The sequence below is a fragment of the Staurois parvus genome, unplaced genomic scaffold (genome assembly GCF_062004578.1).
Source record: "Staurois parvus isolate SC_StPar_1 unplaced genomic scaffold, SC_StPar_1.0 ptg000221l, whole genome shotgun sequence".
Classification (NCBI taxonomy): domain Eukaryota; kingdom Metazoa; phylum Chordata; class Amphibia; order Anura; family Ranidae; genus Staurois; species Staurois parvus.
Genome location: NW_028318017.1, coordinates 495,899 through 520,899, shown reverse-complemented (window position 1 = coordinate 520,899; position 25,001 = coordinate 495,899). Strand labels below are relative to the sequence as shown.

Genomic DNA, 25,001 nt, shown 5'->3' with positions numbered 1-25,001 from the left:
AAGCCCCGGTCTGTGCTTTCACCAGGGCCCCTGATGGTGGGGATGGACTTGTAACAGACCAGGGCCAGGTCACGACCTCCGAGCAGGCGCACCAGTGGCAGAGGGAGCCTCCGGGGATGTATGCAAGTACCGGGAGAGCCAGATGTGAGAAGGACGGCGGACCTAGCAGAAACTCCAGGATCACAGATAGACCTTGCGGCAATTTAGGACAGTGCAGGGCATCTTTAAATAGTGCGCCCTGCACTGTCATTGGCCGGCCAGGATGCGCCCCGGGGCTGTCATTGGCCGCCCGAGGCACGTCCGCGGCTCCTACTGTGCATGCGCGGCGTCCTGTCAGCTACGGACCTAGTGCCTGTGTCCCGGCGTGAGCTGTTGCAAGTGCGCGTGCGCCGGGAGATGCGCCGCAATTCCTGACACCTATGCTCCCCAACCAATCTCAGGACAAGATGTTACATGGGGTGTAAAGCAAACTTAGTCTGGGTCCAGTTAGTGAAGCATAATGATAGTCCAAACAACAGAAGGCCTTCTTCTTATTCTCCCAACTTTTCTGTGTCTCTAGCATTCCTTGGCAGGCTTACTGTGTGTAAGTTGTGTCCTGGTGTCACGCCTGGTGTCCTGGATATTTACACACTTCTTGTATAGTGTGTGTCAATGAAGTAGCACAGGGAACATATTTGTGGAACAGCTAAAACTATTTGCAGGACAGACCACCAGGTGAAAACAGCAGAAAGACCAAAGAGTCTAACCACCAATGCCTCTGGAAGGGTCACCTTTTAGTTTTCTTTCTGAAGTGCTGCTTTTTTAGTGTTCGCTATTTGGAATTATTGGTAGCCATACTCAGAAAAGCCCCTGTGTTGGATTCCCAACATGACCAAGCCACCATTATTACCCCAAACACCTTGTTGACAATTTGAAAGACACGTTCTGCTACTTTCCAAATAATGTTTATTACAAAAAACATACAAAATTAATGAGGAGGAGAAGGCGGCTGCTGCAGAGGGGGAGGGTGTGAGGGTTGGGTAGGTACAGTGTGTGGAGGGGCTGGGAAAGAGTGGTGGGGAGGGAGTGCAGGGGGAGAGGTTGAATGGGGGGAATTGAAGACAGGGAGAATTTGGGGCGGGGCATTTGAGGGCTGAGGAGAGTGGGCAGGACGTGGAAGGTAAGGGTGGAAACGGGATTGAGAGGAGGGGCGTGTAGAAACAAGGGGAGTGGGTGTGAAAGTGGGGGTGTGGTCAAGGGGAGTGTGAGGAAGGTGCAGAAGAGGGATCCATGGGGAAGGAGGCATACTGGTCTTCCGGTGGGGTTTCTTGAGGGGGCTGCTCCAGAGTGGATAGTTCCAGAATTGGCACCTCCAAAGCTTGTTCCCCTGCTGCTTCCCGGGAACTTTCTACAGGGGAACTCTGTGGCAACCTTGGCATTGGCCCCAAACTACTACTGCACAGGGGTTAGAAGCCTCTGGCCGAAGGTGCATTTTGGTCAGCCCCTGCTTGACATAAGGCCCGGATATCATGACTAAGGTCCTGCAACACTGTAGTCTGATCCCTGACCGCAGTGACAAGTCCAAGCAGGGTTTCATGTTGGAGCACCAGTAACCTTTCTATATTACTGGATGCATTAGAAAGCCTCCTTTGCTCCCATAATCTCTCCATGTTGAACACCAGCCTTTCCCCAAGCGTGAGAAGGGGGCTGGGTCCAGGTGGACGGGGTGCCAATCCAGCCGCATCCAATGTTGGCTGCAAGGAGAAAAACAAAAAAATGAAAGAGTGTTTAACACACAGCACAAGTGTACAGTAGGACAGGGGGCTCGTCTGACACCAAACACTAGCTCATGTTCTTGTCCCACCCCTAGGACCAGGAATTGGTGAATGCCTTTCCCTGACACATTACACTGGATGAACATTTGACTGAAATGAATGGTTTGGCATCTTTACCCAGACTGATACCTTCCTGCTGATTTGTCACATGCACATCACTCCCTCCAGCTCCTGACTAAGCAAGGATCCGAAAAAAGTAAGTTACACATCACGTTGCCAAATCCTGCCCAGCCAGGAACGGAGTTATACTCTAAATGGGTGACTCATTAGGGAGAACATCTTTAGCATCTCTTACCGGATGTTCAGGCAACTCAGGTGGAGGTGACGGCATTTCATGCAAGTTTGGAGTGCCTGAACTTCCCTCCACCACAAAACAAAAAAAACAATGCATGACATTTCCCAAATACACATGCAACATGCATTTGTACATCCCCACCCCATTACAGCAGTTCCCGTACCCCAACATCAGATGCAGATTCTTCTCCCACTCCAACAGCTGGGGCCTCCAGGGGCAAAAGATGATCTGCAAATAGAGTTCAAGATGCTGATTAGTAACAGATACTAGTTAGGCTGTATGTATGATGTGACATTTGTGACCAAGGTTTGAGGGATTGCTCATTGGTATGTTCTTCACCCAAGTTTATCCAGACAAATAGGACACTGGCAGCCACAGCCCAGGAGACTGGTAGGGAGTAGAAAGAGGCATGGTAAGGCTCAGGAGCAGGGGCCACAAGAATGAGGGGCCACCTTTCCTGCCAAACAAGGAGGCAGATGTGTTAGGATGGCTCCATTATGCCCATAAGCTACTGCAGCCATTTTGACCATGGGCTTCAAACATTAAAGCAAAAGATATAACATTTGTCATTAAGGCAACATTTCAAAAAGGATTCAATAGGTTATAGAAGGGTCACCCAGGGAAAAAAAGGGGTCGGATCAAATCTAAATGTTCCCCAAAATATTTCCAAAACCAAATGCATGTAAATGCACCCAAAGGAATTGTTGATAGAACTGTGGATCTGAGGAGATCAAGAGCAATGCATCCAAAACTCCTTTAATCACTTTTAAACCGCAGACCTCCTGCAAACTCAATGTGAAAAAGAAAATAATGAACTCATGTGGCAGTCTCAGAGTATCCAAAAACATTAAACAGCCTTTCCAGATGATTGGAAGCTGAGCTACAAAGGGCGGGGCCAACTCAATATTGAACCCTACGGACTAGGACTGGGATGCCATTCAAGTTCATGTGTGCGGAAAGGAAGTCATCCCAGCAGTGTTGGCAATATAGTGTATTTGTCAATGAACAATAGATTAGTCTTTATGATGCCTTTTGGGCTTTAGATGACTTAAATTCCAAGATTCTCGGTGGATAAGTATGTATTTGATTTGGCCTCTACATTTTGAGCAAAGGCAAAATGGTCGCTGTCACTTGGAACTTCACGATTGGGTGAGTAGCTACATTTCTTGATGTTGACCTCAAGTTTTCCTATGCTGAAGTCCCAGATCACATGATGAAACAAGTCAGGAGCGGGGCCCACTAGACATCACTGCCAGCAGTGTCAGCACAGCTTTTATAACCACTTGCCTACCAGGCACTTAGACTCCCTTCCTGCCCCGGACAATTTTCACCTTTCAGCGCTGTCACACTTTGAATGACAATTGTGGTCATGCAACACTGTACCCATATGACATTTTTATCATTTTCTTCACACAAATAGTGGTTGCATCTGGTGGTATTTAATCTCTGATGGGTGGTTTGTTTTTTGTGCTATAAACAAAAAAAAGAGCTAAAAATTTTAAATCAAAAAATTTTTGTCTTTGTTTCTCTTTTTCAAACAGGTAATTTTTCTCCTTCACTGATGTGTGTCGATGAGGCTGCACTGATAGACAGCACTGATGAGGTGGCAGAGATAGGCAGCACTGATGAGGTGGCAGAGATAGGCAGCACTGATGGGCACTGATGAGGTGGCACAGATAGGCAGCACTGATGGGCACTGATGAGGTGGCACAGATAGACAGCACTGACTGGCAGCACTGCTGGGCTCTGATCATCAGGTCAATGATAATCAGTGAGCTGGTGATCGGTGCCGATCCGTCCTCTGCCAATTGTCGGTTATCTGCAGTACTTTCCTCCCACTGTGACAGCATGAGGAAAGTGCAGCCGATAACCGGCAACTGCATTTACCGGTGATCTGCCGTGATCACGTGGTAAAAGGCCGCTGTGATTGGCCTTTTACCACATCATGTGATCAGCTGTGTCCGTAAGACACAGCGACCCCTGAGATGGCTGGGTGTGTGCCCCCAGGGGCGTGTGGGAGGGCATGTTCTGGGAGGACGTCATTTGATGCCCTCCCCAGACCGTAGCCAAATGACAGCTACAGTGCGGGTGACAAGTGGTTAAACACTACTCCGGAAATCAGCATCCTTAAGGGGCCAATAAACTCATTGAATGGAAATGTAAACAATCATGAGCTCTTTTGGTCTTTACTTTTAAAAAGGATTTGCTTAGAGACCTGCGGCCTTAAAATGAGACTTACTGATTCCAAGTGAAGTGGAGGAATGTTGCCAGTTCTGCCACCCATAGTGGTGACCAAAGTGTGTTTGACCTTCCCTTTGTGTGGCTCAAACCTGAAGGTGAGCGGCACGATTGGGAGGTGATGGGTCCCTGTAGTGGATCATTTCCTGTATATTGAGCAGGCATGATATATGATGTCACTAAACACCAAACACATTGGATATTCTGGGACTGTCAGAGTTGAGCATGTTGACGTCGGTCAGATTACATGTATGTGTTTACATGCGTGGAATGTTTTTGTGTCTGAGAGAACTTGTGAAGTTGTGAGGACGAGTCTGATTTGGAACGCTCAGGAGATGTCAGCTAGTTAGTGATGTTTGGAACTTTATTGCTCTCATCAGTTAGTTCCCCCATTTGGTTTGGTGGGGTTACCTGCTTTTCTTGATCCGGGGAAACTGGTCCCAAGACATTTGGCAGGGATTAGACACATTTCTGTGTGGTAACAGTTTTTCACATTGATTTCTCTAGGGTTTTGAGTGCAATACAGTGAGGAACCCCAGAAATGCAGCGTGTTGTGGAGATATATTTGTGTTCACACAGAGTTTAGCAATGGTTTGTTCTGCATTCCTAAGAGGATGCTCCTTGGCTGATCCTGAGTGATTATGATTGTTGTAGACAAGCACATTAATACATACCCAGATCTTCCTCCAGGCCTGACTGCAGTGGGGGGAGCCGCTCCTCCTCCTCCTCCTGATGTTGTGCTGTGAATAGGACATTGACATGTGAGATGTTTGATGTTCTAGCAGCCTGTTCAACATTACGGGGTGCATTCCCAATGAGTACTTACCAGGAGGGAACACCTCTGGATCAGTGTATGTGTGATCTTCTGGCTTGTCCTCTGATGGGCTGGCTGGGGCTGCTACAACACAAGACAAAATGAACAACAAATGTTAAATGTTAAAAAGATAACACAACTTTGAAGACACAATATGGACATGTGTAGTGTACTTACCACTGTGGCAAACATCAGTATCTCCATGAGCCTTCTCCCCAAAAATCGTGTTGATACTGATGATTGGCAGAAGTGCCCGTTCTGTCTGAGACAGGACCTGCAGATGGTCAGGGTCCACCCCATGCCTTGTAACATGTCCCTGCTGAGCCCACAGAGTCAGCTTCTCCTTTAATCTCCGCCTCAGATCACGCATACGCTTCTTCACGTTCTTGAGGTTCCGGCGTAACATCCTGCCCACTGCATTTACGGCCACCGTGATTTCCTTCCACAGACGGTCCTTTGCAGCCTGACCACTGCGGGAGGGCCTGTGCCCCGAGATGCATTCAGCCCGTTCTACATAAGCAACCACCAGGGCCCAGGTCTCATCGCGGGAGAAGGGTGGAAACTTGGGCTTGGACCGGGACCTTCTGCCTGCCCTTGATGTCCCTTCTCCTGGGCTCAAAGGGGAGGCATCAGACCCAGGGGAGGTACTCAGCTCAGCTTCTGCCTCTTCTCTGAAGGAAGCCTGGCCCCTTCTGCCACCAGCTTGTGACCTTCTCATATCATAGCCAGACCTCCGGCCCTCCATGGCCCCCCTGGCCCTAGTGGACCCCTGGGCCCTAGTAGCCCCCCTAGCATCATGGCCAGTGGGGGGCCTAGTATCCCCCCTGGCACCATGACCCCCCCTGGAACCCTGGACTCTTTGCCTCCTTGGGGGTGCCATGGGAGGACAAGTGGGCAGTGAGTCTGACTAGGTGCTGTTTGCAGCAGAAGCAGCAGGTCCTAAGTGGTGGGATGTCCGTGTGTTAGTGTGAAAATCTGCAACAGAAAAAGGGACATAAGGGCAAGGGTCAGTTGTCTGGGCTCCAAAGACAGCACATGCCCTGCAGGAAGGGCCACACTTACCAAAAGAAACAACTGGCCCTCTTGGCCCAAGGGGGGGCAGATACGTCAAAATCCTGCAATGAGAAAAAAGACAGAAGGGCAATAGGTGTCTGGCTCCAACTACAGCACATGCCCTGGCGGGGGCCACACTTACCAAGACAACCAAATGGCTCTCTTGGCCTGGGATGGAGGGGGGGGGGCAAAGTATTACAAAATCTGCAATGGGGAAAAGGACATAAGACATATGGCCTCCAGAAAAAGCCCAGGGCCTGCTTGAGGGGAACCCCAAAGCCAAGTAAAAAATGCCAACACAACCAACGTGGGAGGTGATACATTAACAGGTCTAGAGGAAGAAATACTAGGTTTGGCCAGACAAACGCCACATTAAGATAATTAGAATATGGACAGAGCCACAAAAAAATCAATCAACCAATCAATGTGCAAATTAATATGCAAATGTGAAAAGCAGCTCACCTAACCCTTAACCAGGTGTGCATATAAATAAAAAAAAAGGCAGCGCTCCTTCTTACTAGATGACCACAGTGTTTCACCAATCATATGTTAAAATCAATAAGAATAAAATAATCAAAAAATATTCAAAAAATAAATATTCCCCAACAAAAAGTGTCCTTATATGACTTTTTTAATAAACTCAGAGTTGTGAAAAAAAATTTTTTATAAAATGTCGGCCAGTGGCGTACCTTTCCAAACTGGACACTAGCTCAAGGTTGGCCACCTTGGCTGTGGGCTATCTCAGCAACAGCCCTCTTGGTGGCCGAAGCTGACAAGTTATCACTGGGTCAAGAGATCTGTGTCAGGAGTTCCACACCACATTCAGGCACTGATGGATTATAAGGGAAATCACTGGTTTACTAACAGCTGGATGGTCAAATACCAGGCCATGCTGTGTGACAATCCTCAAATCCATTTAGAGACTAACACTCTGAACCCCGCCACCCTGCTCCCCACCTCAAAAGAACCCCTAATACATGACTGCCTCCAGGTAATGGATGAAGTCTATGCTAGACTTGAGAGACAGTTCCTTGGGAAAGCCAGATGTTGAATATTACATTGATAGCAGCAGTTTCGTAAAGGATGGAATCCACTATGCCGGTTATTCAGTGGTCACACAGGAAACGGTGATTGAGGCAACAGCCCTACCACAGGGGACCTCTGCACAAAAAGTGGAATTAATTGCCCTGACCTGAGTGTTACAACTAGCTGCAGGCCTAAGACTGAATGATTATGTGGGCTCTAAGTATGTCTTCCTGACTCTTCATGCTCATGGAGCCCTGTACAAGGAAAGAGGACTCATCACATCCAGGGAAAAGAGCATCAAGTATGGGACAGAAATACTAGAACCTTTGGAAGCAGTATGGGCCCCCTCGGAAGTTGCAGTAATACACTGTAGGGGTCATCAAAAAGGAGACTCCCAGGTGGCCAAAGGCAACAGAAAAGCAGATCAAGCAGCCAAAGAGGCAGCACTTCAGCGGTCCCCACAACAGATTATGGCCCCTCTGTTCTCATACCACTCTCTGAATGGGACCCAATCTATACAAAGGCAGAACAAGAATGGATAGAGACTGAACCTGGAAAGTACAGGAAGACTGGTGGTATCAACTGCTGGATGGAAGAATTGTCATTCCAGCTACTGTAGCAACTGAATTAGTGACAGAATTCTACAATCGAACACACACAGGCAAAACAGCCATTGAAAAGGCCCTAGAGAGATATTTTTACATTCCCTGTCTATACACGCAATCACAAGCAGCAGCCAGTAGATGTGTGGAATCAACCAGAAACAATCCAAGACAAGGGCCTGTACCAACTCCAAGAGCACAAGCAGTAGGACCTCACCAATGGAAGAATTAATGGTCAACTTCACTGTTATGCCCCCTTCAGGAGGATATAAATATCTGCTGGTGGCCGTCTGCACCTATTCAGGCTGGGTGGAAGCCTGGCCTATACGAACTGAAACTACCAGAGAAGTGGTCAAATGCCTAATACAGGAAATTATCCCTAGATATGAAGATCCCTCCTCCATAGGCTCAGACAATGGTTCTGACTTTGTTCACAAGTGCCTTCAGATATTTGCAGCCATACTCAAGACCACTTGGAGACTACACACCGTATACAGGCCTCAAAGATCTGGAAAAGTGGAAATAATGAACCGCACCCTAAAGTTACAACTGGCAAAACTCTGTCAGGAAACCCAAATGAAGTGGACCTTGATGCTGCCCATTGCCTTGTTGAGAATCTGGAGTACTACAACAAGAGGACAAATTTGTCCCCTTTTGAAGTACTATATGGTAGGCCCCCACCCATCATTGGAGGTATCAAGGGAGACTTACACCAGATAGGAAGGGTGGTGAACCATGAACTGTTACAGAAGTTGGGGGAGAACATGCAGGATATAGAGAAGTGGGTTCAAGAGAAACTCCCCATACGTCTGTCCAACCCCGTCCATCCCTTTGCACCAGGAGATGCAGTGTGGGTAAAGGAGTGGAGCGTAATCCCTTTAGGGCCCAGATGGAGGTCCTTACACTGTTCTGCTATCCACTCCCACAGCCATCAAGGTGGCCAAGGTGACCCCCTGGATACATCACTCCAGAGCAAAGCGAGCTGCTCAGCCAGGAATCTGTGGGATCACTACAGATTCCTGGCTGAGTAAAGCAGACCCTCAAGACCCCTTAAAGCTGAAGCTGACCAAAGAGATCAGAAGGAAGGACTCCAGCCCTGCTCTCAGCACATACCTGGAAGCTGTTGAGTCTACGCATGGTGGAAGAAAAGGTTACATCTGACCAGAAGGAAGAATTCCAGCTCTGCTCCAGTCACAACTGGAAGCTGACTGGCCAATGCACAGCACAAGATGGGAATATACACCGATAGGATGCCTGATAAAAATGTTTTAATAAAATGCTGGTAGCCATAGTAATAACCCTGACTAGAACGATAGGGGGGAGGGCAGATCATGTGACCCATGTATCGAGACTACAAGAGTAGGATCTGTAACCACTAGAATGTTACTATGGCATTCTCATTATCAAGGTGAGGGAACAATGACTGACACTTGTGTACATAATGAAACAACTTATTCAATGTGCACGGTAGGGAACCAGGTAACCTGTTATGACCCCACCTATAGACCCACTAAAACCTGGGTGACCATATGGAGCTACAGCTCCACAGGCAAGCTGATAAACCGTACCCTGATAACCAATCCCAATGCTGCTGCGAGCCGGATCTTTGATGTATGCTCTGCTATTAACCTAACCTATTCCCCCAGGAAAGGTTGCGGGGGGGTTAGAATGGGAAAGGGAGTACCTGGCAAATGATAAGTATATTTGCTTAGGGAAGCGAGGAAATGGCTGCAATAATGAATTCTGAAATGACTGTCCTCAGTGGAGTTGTGTAGCATGGGGAACATGGGGAGAGGAAAGTCATGACGCTAGCCTTTAGTCCTTGCCTAGCTTATCCAGCTGTTCAATAGTAAGACTGCAATCCATGTAATGGCCATGTGGTAATATCAACCCCTAGCTGTCCAAGATCAGTAAGTCTGCCCTTAGACCCTTATGATTTGGGTAGTTAGTGGTTAATTGGTGATACTTTATCTCATTCAAACGTTCGCTACGATAGCATCAAAGGGGGGGAATGTGGTAGCACCCAGATATGGCAGAGTTCCCCTTTAAACCGTAACATTCCTAACAGGATCTGCTTGCAAGTCAGAAGTGGTGTCGCGCTCCACTGCTAATTGCAAAAATGTGAATAAATAAATATTAAATAAATAACAGTCCAGCTTCGAAAGTGTGCATAATATACACTCTATTGAAGCTGGACTATTATTTATTTATTTACATTTTTGCAATTGGTAGTGGAGCGCGACACCACTTCTGACTTTATTTTCTATGACACAATGGTATGATGATGTGTATAGTGTAAGCGAACCACTCATTTTCTCATATTGCTTTACACAATTTTTCTGATAATCTCATTATTGTATCGATTTTACCACACAGTATTGGTAATATTTAAATATTTTAGCATACACCATAGCAGCTCACAAGACCCCACACTTCAGTATCTGCTTGCAAGGTTTTTGGCTCATAGTCCCTCCTCCCTTATTTCCTGTGAATACTGTGTACCGGCTCGTAGCTGGTATTCTTATCTGCAGCTGCTGTCCAAGGTTATTCTGCAGAGTTTAGGAACCCTGTTGAAAATATAGGAAGTGAAAGAGGAATGTATATATTGTGACGTAATCGTTGGTATATACGCTTGTAAGAAGTTTTCTATAACTCACTCAGCTTTGCAGGCTTGTGCCCGGCTGGGTCAAAACAGCGCTGTTTTTAATAAATCATTTGTATTCCTCAAGTCCATGTCCGGAGTTTTCTGGTTTGCCATAATTGCTACTACAATGCTTTGTCCATTAGTTTCAAAACACAAGAGTCGTGATATAAGTTTTTATCTAGGTGGTACAGGACACCTTCTCGGCTAGCTAAGATTTTCCCTGGGTCTGATAATAGATGATGGCAGGGGTGTCCTCAGGAAGGCACCTTTTTACATCTTTGGTGGCATTGCCCCAAGATTCAAAAGTTTTTGAGGGATATTTCCCCCTGCATCCAGAAAACGACGCTTCAACCTATTGATTTCACCCCTCTACACTATCTGTTTCATGGCACCCCTTCCTCAATCAAAACGTATAAACATAGTGTTACTCTGCATCTTTTGAATGCTGCTAATGCCTATGGAAGCAGAGTAGATGCCCTACAGTAGCAGAGTGGAAGCAAGAGGTTGAAAGGGTCTATCAGGCCGAACGCTGGAACCATACTGTCAAAAACAACCTTGAGAAATTTCATGGCATTTGGGATGGGTGGTTGTACTACTCTATGGAATTAGAGGACCCAGTTGACTCTCCTCCAGATACGGGCTCTCTACAATTCTCAATCCTTTCCTTGGGTCCCCCATCTGGGCTTCCAGACCCCCCCTCCCCCAGCTGGTGTCCCTCTGCATGCCTAGACCCAGAAACTCTATGGCCAGCTTACCATGTGGTGGGTCTCTCCAAGGTTCTGCTCCCTGAATTGTCCCCCTCCTGTTTCAGCATGAGCATCGTGCCCTCAATCCTGTGTTACTATTCCTATTCTACTGGCCCTATACGGCCTATAGTACTCTTTCTTTTGTTCCCCTCTTTTATTTTTCTTTTCTCTGGATTATTTTTATATGCTCCACCTTCTCACACGAGTGCTGAGTTTCTGCAAATGCCCTTTGTGCTATATAATGGTATTTTTACTGTCTAAGTTTGAAGCTTGAAGTATACGGGGGGGGCATGTTTGATCCTTCGCCCTGAGATTGGCTGGCCTCGAGCAGAGACGTAGCTCCTGCGTGGCGGTCAGATCTATGGGTGATAAGTTTTGTGCAGCTTCTCGCTGCCATGACAGCGGGTGGGGGGTATGTGGCATGTCATCTGTACTGTACCATGTGCTGGACCTATACTTGTATTACATCATTGTACGCTGGGTCTGCTATTGGAACCTTTTCTAATATTGATATCTGCCCTATATGTTTCTGTGTGTCTTTATCCTTACTGTTTCTTTACCTTCTATTTTTAAAATCTTTAATAAAAACAGATTATACAAAAAAAAGAAAAGAAAAACATAATAGTGGATGCGTATCATAGGTAAATATTCAAATCAATCAGGGCAGAGTTTCAACATCATAAAGAGATATTGGACCATTTTGTGTGAGGACAAATATCTATCACAGATCCTATCTACAGACCCCAAGATAACCTACAGGCGGAGGAGGAATTTGAGAGACATGTTAGTACATAGTCATCTAGAAAAAACCTCTAAATCATCAATGAAACACACTTGGCTGCCTGAGAAACCAAAAGGTAGTTTCAGGTGTGGTCACTGTAAGGCACGGACTTTCTTCAGCAATACCAAGGAGTTTGTTACACCTAAAAATGGGGAGATTATTAAAATAAGAGATTGCTATAATTGCAGCGCAGAGGGGGGGATTTATGCTTTAAAATGCCCATGCCCCCTAATATATGTAGGAAAAGCATTTTGCCCCTTTAGGAGATGAGTTCTTGAACATGTGAATGATATTGCTCCAAACAAGGGTAGACCAGTAGCAGGACATATGATACAACAACATGATGGTAAGCCGGATCTCTTAGACTTTTGGATTATTGACAAATATAATCTGGGTCCTAGAAAAGGGGGCCGAGATAAATGTCTTTTGCAGAATGGATCTTCCGTTTAGGATCAAGGGCACCTCATGGTGTAAATGAAGGATTTACCTTCCTTCCTTTTGTGTGTGATGGGGGGGGGCATTTTGATGATCATCTCTATATATAGAGGTGAAACAAATGATAGGTGCCATTGTGCCACCGTGTGCAGCTGAGCACAACTTCCACCCACTATGTGACCTACTTTGGTTCTTTGTATCCCTGACAAAGCTCTGTTTTCTGGAGTGAAACGTAGAGATTCTTTTTTCTTTGGGAGCACTTTTTCAATGCACATGATATTCACTCCGCTCCCTTTTTTTTGAGAGGTTTGTACTGCATTTTACAAAGCATCATTTGCATTCCTCAAGACAGTGAGGTATTTTTTCTGGATATGGTGATGTATGGGGCTTATCCACGAGAGGATGACATTCAGGCCTGTGGATGAGTGTACCCATATTACATATATGTAACAAGATAGATTATACAATCCAATTAGTTTTGTCCAGGGGGGGGAACTCCATTTCCTTAACAGAGATTATAGAGTCAAGCTGATAGGCTTCTGATCAAACTACAGGACCTCCTTGTATGCCGTCACTTCATCTAAAATGGGATTATATAAAGCCATCAATTACAGCTGAGCATACGTTGTTTATATGTTTGAGTAAAGGTTATATATTTTAGATTCATCAATTGGCCAGATGGTGTGTAGGGAAACATACCTTCGTCCGGTATAGATTATTTAAACTCTAGATCTGAACACAAATAGTAAAATCAAATGATATTCCCAGAATCCTCCTCACCTTACCTTTCAAGTCCCCATTTTATTAAAGCCCCACTTCAGTCTGAGGTATAATTTCCCCCCACAGGACCCCCACATTCCATAGGTTAAAAATTTGTCAATTATGGCATCATTACATACAACACATGACAAGCAGTTCAACTTTGCTACTGAGGATGCCAAGGGCCCCCCACATCCTAAGAGCTATGAGGTCAGTGTGATGTCATTGGATTCTCTGGCTCTGAATGGAGGGACATTGGGAGGAGGAGCTGTAAGGTCAGTGTGATGTCATAGGATTCTCTGACTCTGGATGGAGGGACATTGGGAGGAGGAGCAATAAGGTCAGTGTGATGTCATAGGATTCTCTGACTCTGGATGGAGGGACATTGGGAGGAGGAACTGTGAGGTCAGTGTGATGTCAAAGGACATATAGACTCTGGATGGAGGGACATTGGGAGGAGGAGCTGTGAGGTCAGTGTGATGTCATAGGATTCTCTGACTCTGGATAGAGGGACATTGGGGGGAGGGGCGGTGAGGTCAGTGTGATGTCATAGAACATATAGATTCTGGATGGAGGGACATTTGGATGGGGGGATTTGAGGGGTCCTCTATATGAGGCTCCCATGCAAACCAAATCATTGTTCTTGGGTGCGTCCTACCTCTCCTAAACTGAAGAGTGACCTTTGACCTTTACCATCCAGAAATCTGTCCGGAATCTGTGGAAGTAAGCTGTCATGTGATCAGGTGACGTGCGGAGGAACGGAGTGTAAATAGCAGACAATTGTCTCCAGAGCCCCTAATGGTGGGGATGGATTTGGCGGCGTGCTGGTGCCAAGTTTCCTCCCCCCAGGGTCACTGCAGGTGTGGAGAAAAGCTGTGTAAGAGGATATGGAGGAGAGATGAGGAGGAGATCCAGAAATCAGGAGAAAGGTCAGGGCAAGCAACAGACGAGCGCATCCAAGAGACCAAGCCGGGGTCACTACACAGAAAATCAATCCAAGGAAACAACAGGCAGGACGAGGAATAGCAAGAAGGAGCTGAGAGACAAATGAGAATATTGCTCAGCCAATGGGAGATGATCTCAGCATGACTTCCATCATGAAGGAGATGAGGGGGAGGGGAGGAAGTCACTGAAGGTGACCATAGATCCATGGAAATTCAGCTGGTTCAGCAGGGATCGCTCACATTTCCATCCATGTGTGGCCCCTGCCGGATAAAAGCCACTCCCCCAGCAGCTGCAGCCAATAGCTTCAGTGCTGATCCGTGTATTCTGAGAGCGGAGGAGTCCCCCCATTGTCAGAATACAAGAGTGCAGCGGGGAGGATTCCCCCATCCACCTCCAATGTGTGGATGGGGGGATTGCTTCAGGTTGTTCACTCATCCCGCTGGCTGAACGATAAAACTGAACCATGTAGGCCAGCTTTGGGGGCAAATATATTATCATCAACTCCTCCCCCTGAAGGGGTTAATCTGGGTTCCCACACTATATATGTGTGTATCATCATCTGCTGGAGATAAAAGACGTCACAGTGACTATGGAGGAAGAGGACGGACATGACTATGGAGGAAGAGAACGGACGTGACTATGGAGGAAGAGGACGGACGTGACTATGGAGGAAGAGGACGGACGTGACTATGGAGGAAGAGGACGGACGTGACTATGGAAGAAGAGGACGGACGTGACTATGGAAGAAGAGGAAGGACATGACGGGGGGGTTACTGGGTGTAAATAGAACATAACATCTTATTACCTCCTCTGCTGCCACTTCCAGGAACGTCTCCTCTCTGCTTCGCTTCCACACTGAAAGTCTTGTGTGTACCTGACATCACTTCCTGTCTGTACCTGACATCACTTCCTGTCTGTACCTGACATCACTTCCTGTCTTCCATAGAGACTTCCTGTCTGGGTAGAAGTGAGATCCCCACCTTGTGGAGCTCAGAGGAACTGCAGCCCCGAGAAGCGTCTGGTAGTGTGACCCCGGCCTTGTGCTGGGTGTGTATGGACTGTAGATCCTTATAGAGGGGTCACCTCCACTCCCACCAAGGGGGACAGAAATATATGACTGCTCGGGGGAGGGGTTTTGGCCCCTTTGATTTTGCAGTAACATTGATTGCAGATTTAGTCCTGTAGAACATCTGGTATATGGATACAAAGCCCCCCAGCCCAGAGTAAAGGGTGGAAATGGCTCCTGACCCCCAGATTTGGGCAATGATGTCATCACTATCCCCTCCCCTTCCTGTATATTGCAGATGATAGGTCAGGGATCTGTCATTCAGCGAGTTGGGTTTTCACATTTGGTCATCAGATTTTTTTTTTCGGTGGTTGTTGGACGTCATGATAGACATTGATCTACATCATGGGACTTTTTTTTAAACTGTTTTCTTTTTTACAATCTATATTTTTGTGATTAAGTAGGATTACCAAGAGGCACTTGTCCTTGTCAGCATGGGAACAAGGTGTTTCCTGGGGTGCCCCCCCTGGCAAGTCCCCCCCATGTTGAGGTCATGGTGTAAGATGTGGAATCTGCACGCTCCCCTCTCCTGTTTCCTGGCCGGCATGCTCAGATAGGGGTCTGGTATGGAATGTTGGCAGAACCTTCTGGAACATAGCTCAGATACTCTCTGTAAGGTGACCATAGACATGGAGGACACCAACAATGGGTGGGATGTAACATCCCCTGTAAAGGTGGCATGATATGACAGATATTCCTGGAATTCAATGTTCAGTATTACAGATACAGTGTTCTCTTCATTTAGTGGTCAGTAGAAGACAAATGGTCACAATTTATAAATCTGAATAGTCGGCTCTGGAGTGTGAAGATTGGAGGAATGAACACCTAGATGGCAATAATGATCTGACATCCCTGTAGACATAGATATGGATGAATGATCTGTCACCTCGCTGAGCCTCACAGATAACATGTTGATGTGCTGACTACGACCCCAGTATTCCCACACTGCTTACACCTGTTATCACATTGTGGGTTGGGGGCTCTGTAGGGAGTTTACTTTTATTATATATAGAAGAAGAATCATAAATGAAGTTGGTGGTTGTCAGATCTGATGTCTACCAGTGTATATGGCTTTATGTCATTAGAATGATGTTCTAGTAAGTGGCTCTGTAGGGAGATGATATTTAGTATCACAAATGAAGGAGGTGGATTGGAGTTACAGCTGTTTATAGCACAATGTTACACAATTATAATGACGCACTAGTAAGGGGGAGGAGTCTTTGTGATTGAGCGCAGCGGAGCACCATTAATTATTAATTACCATTTGCTGGATGTGGGAACAGCAGCTCGGGGGTTCTGAATGTTATTAGATATTACATTGTATATCTTATCCTGAGTTTGGTGAATAGATTAGTGGCAGCACCGGAGTTTGGGGGTTAATCATGCTGTCGTACATCGTGAGTCTGGTGTGTGTGGGTATGCATGGGCAGTAGGAAAAGTGATAACAAGGATTCTAGCTTGGGAGGTAGTCTGAGGAATATCAGAAGTCTGTGGTGATTGCTAGACTTCCCCCAACCCATCGAATACACCAGATTGTATGTGAGATTTGTATCCGTCTGTGTATGGCCAGCCAGATAGATCTGGGTGACATCTCCCTATAGTGGTGGCCAGAGGTACTGCAGGCTGTGAATACTATATCACAGCAGGGTTGTCCTACCGAAATCAAGTTCTGCCTTCATTTCCTACTACACCAAACAAGGTCCGTGCCTGGGGTAGCTAGGCTTGTGTCCTTGACACCTGGTGGTAGCCATGGGCTATTAGAGTGTGCATGCTATTGTACTGCTGTTACCTGTGTTCTGACCGGGGAACATGGGGGGGGTTCTAGCAACAATCTACTGATTGCCAAGGACACATAATGGAGGACAACACCTTGGGTAGCTGGGCTTGTGTCCTTGACACCTGGTGGTAGCCATGGGATATTAGAGTGTGAATGCTGTTGTACTGCTGTTACCTGTGTTCTGACCGGGGAACATGGGGGGGTTCTAGCAACAATCTACTGATTGCCAAGGAAACATAATGGAGGACAACACCTTGGGTGTCAGCTGGCCTCCCTCTTACCCGAATCTTTGGCACCCCCATTCATGACACTCTCATAATAAGGATTCTTCCATTTCTCTTGGATAATCTCATCAAATCTCAGGGAACTATACCAGGTCACAAAGGGAACCCCTACATTCCTTCTAACACTCTGTCCTTTATTCCTGATTTGTGTCTATAGTTTGCGGAGTGAGGTTCAATCATTCTGATGGAAATCCTCTCCATTGGAAGGTGTTTTTCATCACATCCAATCTCTCCTGTTTTCTCCTGAGATCTGTGACCAGACCATCTACAAGAAGATGAAGAGTCCCACACAGGAGTCAGCCCATTCTTCATATTTGATTCTGCATTTCACCCCATTAGGATTGCTCACAAGGATAGAGTAGCCCAAACACAACTCAATGTGCTATACAGACGAGGAAAACGAGGGCGACCAGCCTAGTACAATACTAAAAATCACAGCTTTATTGTATCCAAGGAAATATATACTCACAGACCACTGCCATAGCCGGATCATCTCCACATCACCAGAGGACCCTCAAATGGCTGACCTGTTTGGAGGAGCGGTCTCCTCTTCCTCAGACTACTCTATGTGTAGAAGCCCATTATGGTGGAACGTGTTCAGGGAGTGAGGTTCGGGAGGAGACTATATGTATGCAGTTACTTCATCATCAACAATAAAATATGAAGAATGAGCTGATTGCAGAGTGTGAGAGGAGAGGAGATGGGCTACAGGTGCTGTCATCTGATTGGTCCGTGGTCATTAGGAGCTGCAGGTTGGAGCAGTGCCATGGATTTGGGTTCTTACTATACAGTCTACACTCTTCATCTGTGATCTAGGAATCCCTCATACAATGTCTTCAGATGGAAACTTTGATATCTACAAATGGAGTATATCTGCAATATTCTCACAACTAAATCCCTCTTCACGATATCATCGTCTTGTATTTATCTTCACATAGATATATATTTCTGTATCACTACAGTGTGAACTAAGCTTTGTAGATGAGGATCTGTCATGTCACCTCCAGCTCCAGCCATGGCCCCAGGCAGACAATAATGTCAATAGTTTGTTATACTGTGTGAGATGGAAGCCTCGGGACATTGCTGCTGAGTAATGGAGGATTTTATAGGCTGATTGCCATCATGTGGATTAGATTGGATAACCCAGGTCTGTAACTTCCCCACAAAGGATATATAAAGGGCAAATATGACAAGAGAACAGTCAGAATGCTGAACACATAGACCAAGGCCGGGGTCACACTACCAGACGATTCTCGGGGCTGCAGTTCCTCTGAGCTCCACAAGGTGGGGATATCACTTCTACCCAGACAGGAAGTCTCTATGGAAGACAGGAAGTGATGTCAGGTACAGACAGAAAGTGATGTCAGGTACAGACAGGAAATAGAGCGGAGACATTGGTGGAAGTGGCAGCAGAGGAGGTAATAAGATTTTATTTCCTATTTACACCCAGTAACCCCCCATCATGTCCGTCCTCTTCCTCCATAGTCACTGTGACGCTAGCAGATGATGATACACACATATATAGTGTGGGAACCCAGATTAACCCCTTTAGGGGCAGAACATTTTTTTGACTATGGGGGGGGACTCCTCCGCTCTCAGAATACACAGATCAGCACTGAAGCTATTGGCTGCAGCCGCTGGGGGAGTGGCTTTTATCCGGCAGTGGCCACACATGGATGGAAATGTGAGCGATCCCTGCTGAACCAGCTGAATTTCCATGGATCTATGGTCACCTTCAGTGACTTCCTCCCCTCCCCCTCATCTCCTTCATGATGGAAGTCATGCTGAGATCATCTCCCATTGGCTGAGCAATATTCTCATTTGTCTCTCAGCTCCTTCTTGCTATTCCTCGTCCTGCCTGTTGTTTCCTTGGATTGATTTTCTGTGTAGTGACCCCGGCTTGGTCTCTTGGATGCGCTCGTCTGTTGCTTGCCCTGACCTTTCTCCTGATTCCTGGATCTCCTCCTCATCTCTCCTCCATATCCTCTTACACAGCTTTTCTCCACACCTGCAGTGACCCTGAGGGGAGGAAACTTGGCACCAGAACGTATGGAGAAGTCTGGAGATCATATGACATCACATTGCCTCCACCTCCCTCCCTGATAGAAGAGAGAAAGAAGAAGAAGATTCTAGAAGTCACCAGAGAGATCACTGAGCTGCTGACAGGAGAGGTGAGCGGTGCCGGGAATTCTGGGACATTCTCCAGTAACAGACAAGGGATGTGTCTGGATGGTGACTGTATCATTGTGTGTGTCAGGTTCCTATAAGGTGTCAGGGTGTCACTGTCTATTTCTCCATGGAGGAGTGGGAGTATTTAGAAGGACACAAGGATCTCTACAAGGACGTCATGATGGACAATCAGCCGCCCCTCACATCACCGGGTAAGAGGAGACTTTATTGTAAAGGAGAGAGCAGTACGGAGGATCCACCTAGATCCCCCATCATCTGATAAACACATAGAAACAATGGATTCAGTCAGTGTGTGTGTTTCCTACAGATGGATCCAGTCATGGGAACCCACCAGAGAGATGTCCCCATCCTCTGTATTCCCGGGATTCCACACAGGAAGGTCACACCATCCCTCACCATCATCAGGTAGATGAGGAACAATCACTGATAGTATCATTAGGATCTGTACATTATCTGTATTGTTACCATTGATGGCATTTTTATTATATATTCAGAGTGGAAACCTGAGAGATTCTACAGTTGAGGTTAAAGAAGAGATAAAAGAGGAGGAGGATGAGGATGGGGGGGTGGAGGAGTCAGAGCTTCTAAAGGAACACAAAGATCTGTACCAGGACACCATGGTGGAGTCATCCAGCTACAGGAACCCACCAGAGAGATGTCCCCGTCCTCTGTATTCCCGGGATTCCACACAGGAAGGTCACACCATCCCTCACCATCATCAGGTAGATGATGACAATTATTGGTAGTTGTGATTTATACACAGCATGTTTGTTACAATGAATGTTTTATTATATCTTTCAGAGTGGAATCCTCGGGGATGATAATATTGATGTTAAAGAAGAGTATAAAGAGGAGGATGAGGAGTATGGAGTGATGGAGGAGTTTTCAGAAGGACACAAGGATATGATGGAGCCACCTAATACCAGGAACCCACCAGAGAGATGTCCCCATCCTCTGTATTCCCGGGATTCCACACAGGAAGGTCACACCATCCCTCACCATTACAAGGTTGGTGGGGCGGGGAGCATGGACGTGGGGCAATATATGGATTTTTTATGTGACCTTATATTTTACAGATGACCTCTTCTATCATTTTCTTGGTTTAGGGTGAAGATCTGATAGACATCAAAGTTGAGGTGAAAGCAGAAGAAGAAGAGGCGTATGTGAGGGATGATCAGCAGTCTATGGAGGAGGATGGAATAACGGGGACATTTATAGAGGAGGACACTCCTACAGAGATCAGCACAGGTGGGTCATGAACACTAAATCCATTCCTCCACCCATACTGCTCACTGATTGGTCCAGAGTAGGGCGGGGACTGGGTGATATCAGCCTGTAATCCCCTGGTCACTTTCCTGAGCTGTGCTCCCCATCCTGCCTGATGTGGGCGGAGTCCTGTTTGGGGGAACCAATCAGCTCCTGTCTAGTAATCATGAACACTAAATCCATTCCTCCACCCATACTTGTCATGCTTCCCTTCACATTGATCCAGCACCGGGTTTTGCCTCCTGTCCGTGTTGCTCGGGTTCCTGCCTATCCCCCCTGAACCTAGGTATTATCAAGTCTTTGTACCTGTGTGTTAGTGTTCCAGCAACGTGTCTTCATGTTGAAGCCGGACCCCTCTGGTTCCTGTGGTGTTCACTGCCGCTTGAGTATTCCCATATTCTGTGTGCTGTTTGATCCTGTCTTTGTTCTCAGTGTTTTCCCTCTGGCTGTGCAGTTATATTCCCTTTGGTTTCTGTCCGTGGATCCCCTCATTTCCTGTTGCTGTGTGTGTCCTTCTCAGCATTGTTTCCTGTTGTTTGCCTGCAGCCCTTTCCATCTTGCTGAGTCTCTCTGTCTGCACCATTGCTCAGTATCCCTCCCTCTCCTGCACTTTACACGTGTTCCCTGCATCCTCTCCCCCGGAGCCCCTTCCTAGGTTGCTGCAGTAGGTGACCTTGGTTCCTAGTATCCTGTGTGTACCGCGTGTCCTTCCAGCATGCTATTCGGTTGCACTGTGCCTGCACGGGTGTGTTAGAGAGCCGCAACCTGGGGGCTGCCATGCAGCACAACATCCACCCCTCCAGTGGCTCTGGTGAAGACCGGATGGCCCCTTAGATCCTGCGACTCTTGTGTGCGGTCACACTGCTCCTGTATCTGCAAGGGTGGAATTGTAAGCTCTTCAGAGACCAAGCTGCCTGATGTGGGCAGAGCCCTGGTTTGGGGGAACCAATCAGCTCCTGTCTAGTAATCCTCTTTGTGTTTGTATTTTAGTCCATGGCCGGGAGATGAGGAAAACCTCCAAGGATTGTCTCACTTTGTCTCCAGACTGGAAAGTAGAAGATGAGGACATCACACAGTATAGTCCAGGAGAAAACCCGGCTCCCTCCAATGTCCATCCGGCACCACCCAGTGTAGATGGACCATCAGATTCCTCGTATCCTGAGGTTCTCCTGTCCTGAGTGCGGGAAATGTTTTTCAGATAAGTCTAATCTTTACAGACATAAGAAATTACACACGGGGGACAAGCCACATTCCTGTTCTGAGTGCGGGAAATGTTTTTCACAGAAGTTCCATCTTTACAGACATCAGAGATCTCACACAGGAGAAAAACCATATTCCTGTCCTGAGTGTGGGAAATGTTTTTCAGTGAAATCCAGTCTTTCCAAACATCAGAGATCTCACATGGTGGAGAAACCATATACCTGCCCTGAGTGTGGAAAATGTTTTATAAAGAACTCCCATCTTTCCAAACATCAGAGGTCTCACATGGGCAAGAATTCCTGTCCTGAGTGTGGGAAATGTTTTGTACAAAAATCAGAACTTGTCACACATCAGAAGTTTCACATGGAAGAGAAGCCGTATTCCTGTTCTGAGTGCGGGAAGTGTTTCAGGGTTCATTCCAAACTTAAGGTGCATAAAAGATCTCACACAGGTGAGAAGCCGTATTCTTGTCCTGAGTGTGGGAAATGTTTTTCACAGAAATCTAGTCTTAAAATACATCAGAGATCCCACACAGGGGAGAAGCCATTTTCTTGTTCTGAGTGTGGGAAATGTTTTTCAGATAAATCCAGTCTTAAAAATCATCAGAGATTGCACACAGGTGAAATGCTGTACTCTTGTCCTAGGTGTGGAAAAGGTTTTGTACGAAAATCAGAACTTGTCACACATCAGATGTATCACACGGGGCAAAAGCCATACTCCTGTTCCAAGTGCGGGAAATGTTTTGTACGAAAAACAGTACTCGTCAAACATCAAAGGTCTCACATGTAAAAACTGTATTCCTGTTCTGAGTGTGAGAAATGTGTCTTAGAAAAATCCGAACTTGAAACACATCAGAGATCTTACACGGGGGAGAAGTCATATTCCTGTCCTAAGTGCGGGAAATGTTCCTCAATGAAGTCCTGTCTTCCTGTACATCAGGGATCCCACACAACCCTGGAGGTGTATTTGTGCCTTGAGTGCGGGAAATGTCTTCTAGATGAATGTTGCTGGACATCCCAGCTCTCATGTGGGGAAGAAGCACACCCTGATATACACCTCAGATATACTCCATGGCTGATCTTCATCATGGAAGAAACAGTTCATAAGGAGATCAGAGGTCCCCAAAGACATGGATGAAGTGTGGGACCGGGTTGGCCATTGATGGCAGGAGAAGAATAAAAATGGAGTGCTGCCCTGTGATTGGCTGAGTACATTTTGTGGTGGGAGATTTCACAAACATTTGGAGGTCTGTATAAAAACAAATAGTTCTACCTCCTGTATACCGGACACTTCCTGCCCAGGCTGACTGGTAACTATCAGCACTCTCACACTTTGAATGACAATTACACAGTCATGCAACATTGTACCCAAATTATATTTTTGTCATTGTTTTCACACAAATAGATATTTATTTTGGTGGTATTAAACACCACTTTTTACCATTTTACTTGTTTCTTGTTTTTACAAATAAATCGTCTTTCCTTATGTAGCAGGCTCCTTGTACAAGAGGATTCAGAAGGAATCACATGTTCAGCAGTCAGTCCTTCCTCTCTCTCCCCTATTTGTAAAACCTGGGCATTCTGCCAAGTTGATGACTCATCCACTACACAGCAAAGAACGCTGGGAGGGGGAGGAAGAAGGAAGTGAAGGGAAGAGGGGAGAGACACAAGGCTGGAGAAAAGACAGGGACACGTGGAACCCGTCCAAGCAGAGGAGGAGGCACTACAGCACTCAGCGCGGATAGAGGGACCCTGCTGTGTGTTCAGAGTCTGGTGAGCTGTCCCCCTGGAGAGAGTAAGGCACACCATTTACACTTTGCATATAGACTGGGACATCCACACCCCACTGCTGGGATCTCACCCATCCGGGGCCCTGTGCAAGCCACAGATCCCCCTGCCTGCTTTGCCCCTCACCACCAGTGTAATTGAGACTGTCTGCCCCGGGGACTGACACATACTGGGAGATTGCATCCTGCACCTGCCCCTGGTCTTGGGGTGCTTTGTGTTGCATTTAGACACTGAGGTTGGACCCTCTCAGCCCAGAAACCTAGTAAAATCGGATGTAACCCACACCAGCTGAAACTCCAAAGAAGCCTTCAGCTGCTATTTAATTCATTGTAAGGACTAAACGTGCACCAACTAGAGCTCCACCGTTACAAGGACTGAAGTGGGGGAATCTGGCTTAGTAGCCTTATTAGAGGTACCTCTTTATTGCATTCTGTTCTGACTCTGAGGTGATTTTTGGCTAACGCCCCTCAGAAGCAGAATCATACCCCGGTGTGGGTAACACATTTCATTGATAGAGTATAAGTAAGTTTATTTGTTTGATATCAGTTGTATTCGGCTTAAAGTGCGACTCTGCCATCCGGAGACTCTTGGCTGTGAAGCCCTCTAGTGGCAGACCAAATTTACTGCATTGCATAAAAGAAGAAAAGTAAGTTTTGAAGTTGAAAGGGGAACCCCACCCCTCTGCACTGCATTTCATTCTCCATAAAATTGTTCTTGTTTCATTTAACCCTGTGTCAGCAAATTTCTTGGCGGGGTATTTGCTATTCATTACCAGTTGTGCCAGAGGGATTGGGTTTGCTTAGGGTTGGATCTATTGAGCGCAGGACCCATAATATATTCCAGCTTGTCCCAAGGGGCAGTGCTACACTTATAAATGTAGACAAAGGTGTATTCTGCGCCATTTCTTGGGTACAATAACCCCAATCAGTGTCTATGATTCAGTGTGTAGGAGAGTTATAGAGTCTACAAACTATGGGATAGATGTCTGAAAATCCATCATGTCTGATGACGGCAGATCTCATTTCTGAGGATCAAAAACACCAGAACGGTACAAATTGTCAGAACTTTATCTGTGAGGAAATAATCCATATACAATTCATGGAAACAGGCGGGATCTGGAATGAAGGAGATTCCCTACTAATTCTCACAAAGTAACCGACATCCCAGTTCTGTATTTGTGATAATTGGAAGATGAAATAAAAAACAATAATGTGCAAAAATATATATTTATTAATAATATAAATCAGTACAAAATGGGGATGAAATATAATAGGTGATG

At 46.4% G+C, this 25,001-nt stretch overlaps 1 protein-coding gene across 2 annotated transcripts; it reads right to left on the bottom strand.

The window, feature by feature from the left end:
• Positions 1–928: 928 nt before the first annotated feature.
• On the bottom strand, positions 929–15,046 carry LOC149460714 (uncharacterized). Of its 2 annotated transcripts, XM_089679283.1 has the most exons (8): positions 14,958–15,046; positions 6,224–6,276; positions 5,339–6,136; positions 5,174–5,245; positions 5,022–5,087; positions 2,273–2,337; positions 2,110–2,175; positions 929–1,733 (listed from the first exon to the last, which is right to left on the bottom strand). In XM_089679283.1, the coding sequence occupies exons 3-8, from the start codon at positions 6,039–6,041 to the stop codon at positions 1,446–1,448; spliced, it is 1,260 nt and encodes a 419-aa protein (XP_089535409.1). In that variant the 5' UTR covers positions 6,042–6,136; positions 6,224–6,276; positions 14,958–15,046; the 3' UTR covers positions 929–1,445. The 2 variants fall into 2 exon arrangements, with proteins under 2 accessions (XP_089535409.1, XP_089535410.1); XM_089679284.1 differs by lacking the exon at positions 2,110–2,175.
• Positions 15,047–25,001: the final 9,955 nt, after the last annotated feature.

What these genes read in the sequence shown, in the direction of transcription:
- LOC149460714 (XM_089679283.1), bottom strand. Translation starts at nt 6,041, where the DNA reads ATGGCACCCCCAAGGAGGCAAAGAGTCCAGGGTTCCAGGGGGGGTCAT. An exon ending in TACTGATGTTTGCCACAGTG is followed by an intron (nt 5,246 to 5,338) that starts GTAAGTACACTA and finishes CTTGTGTTGTAG; the next exon opens with CAGCCCCAGCCAGCCCATCA. An exon ending in TCCAGAGGTGTTCCCTCCTG is followed by an intron (nt 5,088 to 5,173) that starts GTAAGTACTCAT and finishes TCCTATTCACAG; the next exon opens with CACAACATCAGGAGGAGGAG.